The sequence below is a fragment of the Brassica oleracea genome, unplaced genomic scaffold (genome assembly GCF_000695525.1).
Source record: "Brassica oleracea var. oleracea cultivar TO1000 unplaced genomic scaffold, BOL UnpScaffold00692, whole genome shotgun sequence".
Classification (NCBI taxonomy): Eukaryota; Viridiplantae; Streptophyta; class Magnoliopsida; order Brassicales; family Brassicaceae; genus Brassica; species Brassica oleracea.
This window is the reverse complement of record NW_013617439.1, coordinates 107,643-110,199: the sequence shown is the minus strand read 5'-3', so window position 1 is coordinate 110,199 and position 2,557 is coordinate 107,643. Positions and strand designations below refer to the sequence as shown.

The window sequence follows — 2,557 nt, the reverse complement described above, 5'->3', positions numbered from 1 at the left end:
TTTTATTTGTGGCCACGGTTTTGCAGATTCTAGTTTAAGTTTATATATAATAAATTTCACTTCCAGTGGTTTTGAATGATTCAAAAATGTATATCAATATTGGGGGATAATAGTGACATGACTTGAATGTATATATATTATAAGATGCCTTTTATTTATGTCAGCTAATTCGTCAGTCTTTCCACGTAAAACCGTCTCCAATTTTATATAGTTTGTAAAGCGACAGAAGAAAGTATCAAATAAGAAACCAATAAAATAACAAGTGTTAAAATTATATAATTAATAAAACGAGAACCGTCCTCATTAAGAAATAACTCATTAACATTTAAAACCATCAAGAACCTTTGAGTTTTCTCTTCAAGAACAAGATGAACGACCACAAAAATTTACTCCAAGGGGGAATGCAAGAAGAAAATCGAGCAAAGAAACCAATATCCGCTTCGCCTACAAGGTCTCAGCTCGTGATAGCAAACTCAAACGCAGATCTAACAGGTCCATCAGAGGTCGTGTTTAACGTTTGCTGCTTATGCGTCTATTGTCCTCTTTGCATTCTCTGGTGCTGCATCAAATTGCCTTGTGCAATCGGATGGCGAGCCATCCAAAAAGCTGGACGCCACTTAGGTGGCTGCAGCGGCTGTGGCAGGAGCTTGAGCATGAAGATTAAGGCTACAGATTATTCTTCATTTTCGGATATTGATTCAGATGAAGTGAAATACAAAGCTCATAGTCTTTTAAAACGAATTGGCTGAATTAAAAAATTTAAACACTTTCATAAACTCCCAAACTTTCTCTCATGCCTTTTTCTCTGATCTGCGACTTGATTGTCCTAAACGCGGACGCCAAAAGCTGGAGTTGACTTCTTAATGACGAGTAGATGAAGACGTTGTGATATACCAACGATGTATTATGTATATATTATTCGATAATTTAGAGTTTGAAGATGTTGTTGTGGTGGATTAAAAAGCTATATGTATTATATATATATATTACTTGGTCGTTATATAAAAGAAATTATATTAGTCGGTGTGGCTTAAATTCATTTTTAATTGACATCAGTAAGGAATAAAGCTGTGATTGTCCCTTTTTCTTCTTCAGTTATTTGTATAAAAATAGGAAATAACATAACAGGGAATTCACCGGAGAAAATAACAATAATCACCTAAAATGTTGATCTTTTAGATAGTATCATAATATAAGATAAAGATAGAGTTAATTAGACAATGGTGTTTGGCATCTAACGAAATTATGAAACATATCTTTCTAAATCCATGATCCAATAAGGCCCATAACTAAAATTGGTTAAGCCTAACTACTTAATCAAAACAGCATAGCCTGGAAGCCGAAGGAAAATGATTAAGACAACTGAACCAGATTGATCGGTAAGATCCGAGATCAGGTACTCATTGCCGAAGCCTTTTATTTTGGTTAGCAATTTGAGGCAAATTTAAAGAAAATATCTAACGTTAATTATGATGTAGATAAAATCCATATTTGCAGCCTACACACAAGACTTATGTACAAGACTTATGCTGTAATTAGACTTATACACTATTTACATCTCCGAGGCATCTAGAACGTGTGAGGTTTTACCCTTTTAATCTTGATCACTTACAATCGAGAGCAACCGGCTACCTGTTATATGTGTAATTCATTTTTTTATTGATATCGCAAAACAACACGTAATATAGTGTGTCAGGCAAGTTGGCCTTGCTCAGTTATCGAAACTTCACTATTTGCTCGTTGTTATCGAACAGCACAATCTCCCAAGATCATCCTTTTAATAATAACTGATCTCAACCCATTTATGTACTTCAATTCAACCATTCTAAATAGATTCCGATCTCTTTTCTGGATGTGATAATTTTTCCCATGGATCAAACCGAAGAACCCCCCCCTTCCGCTTCCAGCCCGAATGTTTGCGGTTGCCAATGAACCTGTCGGCGTTAGGGTTACACCGTATCACAAACCCTTGTGTATTCGCAGAATCCTCAACGCTCTCGACGCAGATGAAGTTCAGATTATTCGAGAGACCCCGTTCGGCAAGCTTGTCGAAATTGCAGACAAACCCACGTTCTCTGGCAGATTTGGTAGATTTCTCTTATCCAGACAGTTGAAGGTGGCGAAGAAGCACGAAGCCTGGTTCTTATTTGCTGGAAAACCAGTTAGATTCTCATTAGTCACGGGGCTTAATTGCCGCAATTATCCGCCACGTAGGAAGATGAAGAGCAAGAAGAACATAGTAGAGAAGCCGTACTGGGGAGAGCTTTTTGGCTCTATGAGGGAAGTTCCGGTTAACTACGTCATTATGATGCTGAAGAAGAAGACCGTACCTGATAGAGGAATGAGGATCAAGTACGCCTTACTTGCATTGCTGTCCGCAGTCATTCTACCAACGTCTCATAACCCCCGCATATCGCAATAATACGCAGAGAAGATAAAGGAAATTGATGAGTTCTTTGCTTATCCTTGGGGTCGCGCTTCCTTTGAAATGCTTATAAGTAGCATAAAAGAGAGCGATGAAGTTTCATTATCACAAAAAACCATTGCTCTGAAAGGG

At 37.5% G+C, this 2,557-nt stretch overlaps 1 protein-coding gene across 1 annotated transcript; it reads left to right on the top strand.

The window, feature by feature from the left end:
* The first annotated feature begins 304 nt into the window (after nucleotides 1–304).
* Nucleotides 305–945, top strand: LOC106319933. Its single transcript, XM_013758321.1, has one exon. It carries the CDS (start codon nucleotides 369–371, stop codon nucleotides 747–749), a length of 381 nt encoding a protein of 126 aa, XP_013613775.1. The 5' UTR covers nucleotides 305–368; the 3' UTR covers nucleotides 750–945.
* The last annotated feature ends 1,612 nt before the right edge of the window (nucleotides 946–2,557 follow it).

What these genes read in the sequence shown, in the direction of transcription:
- LOC106319933 (XM_013758321.1), top strand. Translation starts at nt 369, where the DNA reads ATGAACGACCACAAAAATTTACTCCAAGGGGGAATGCAAGAAGAAAAT.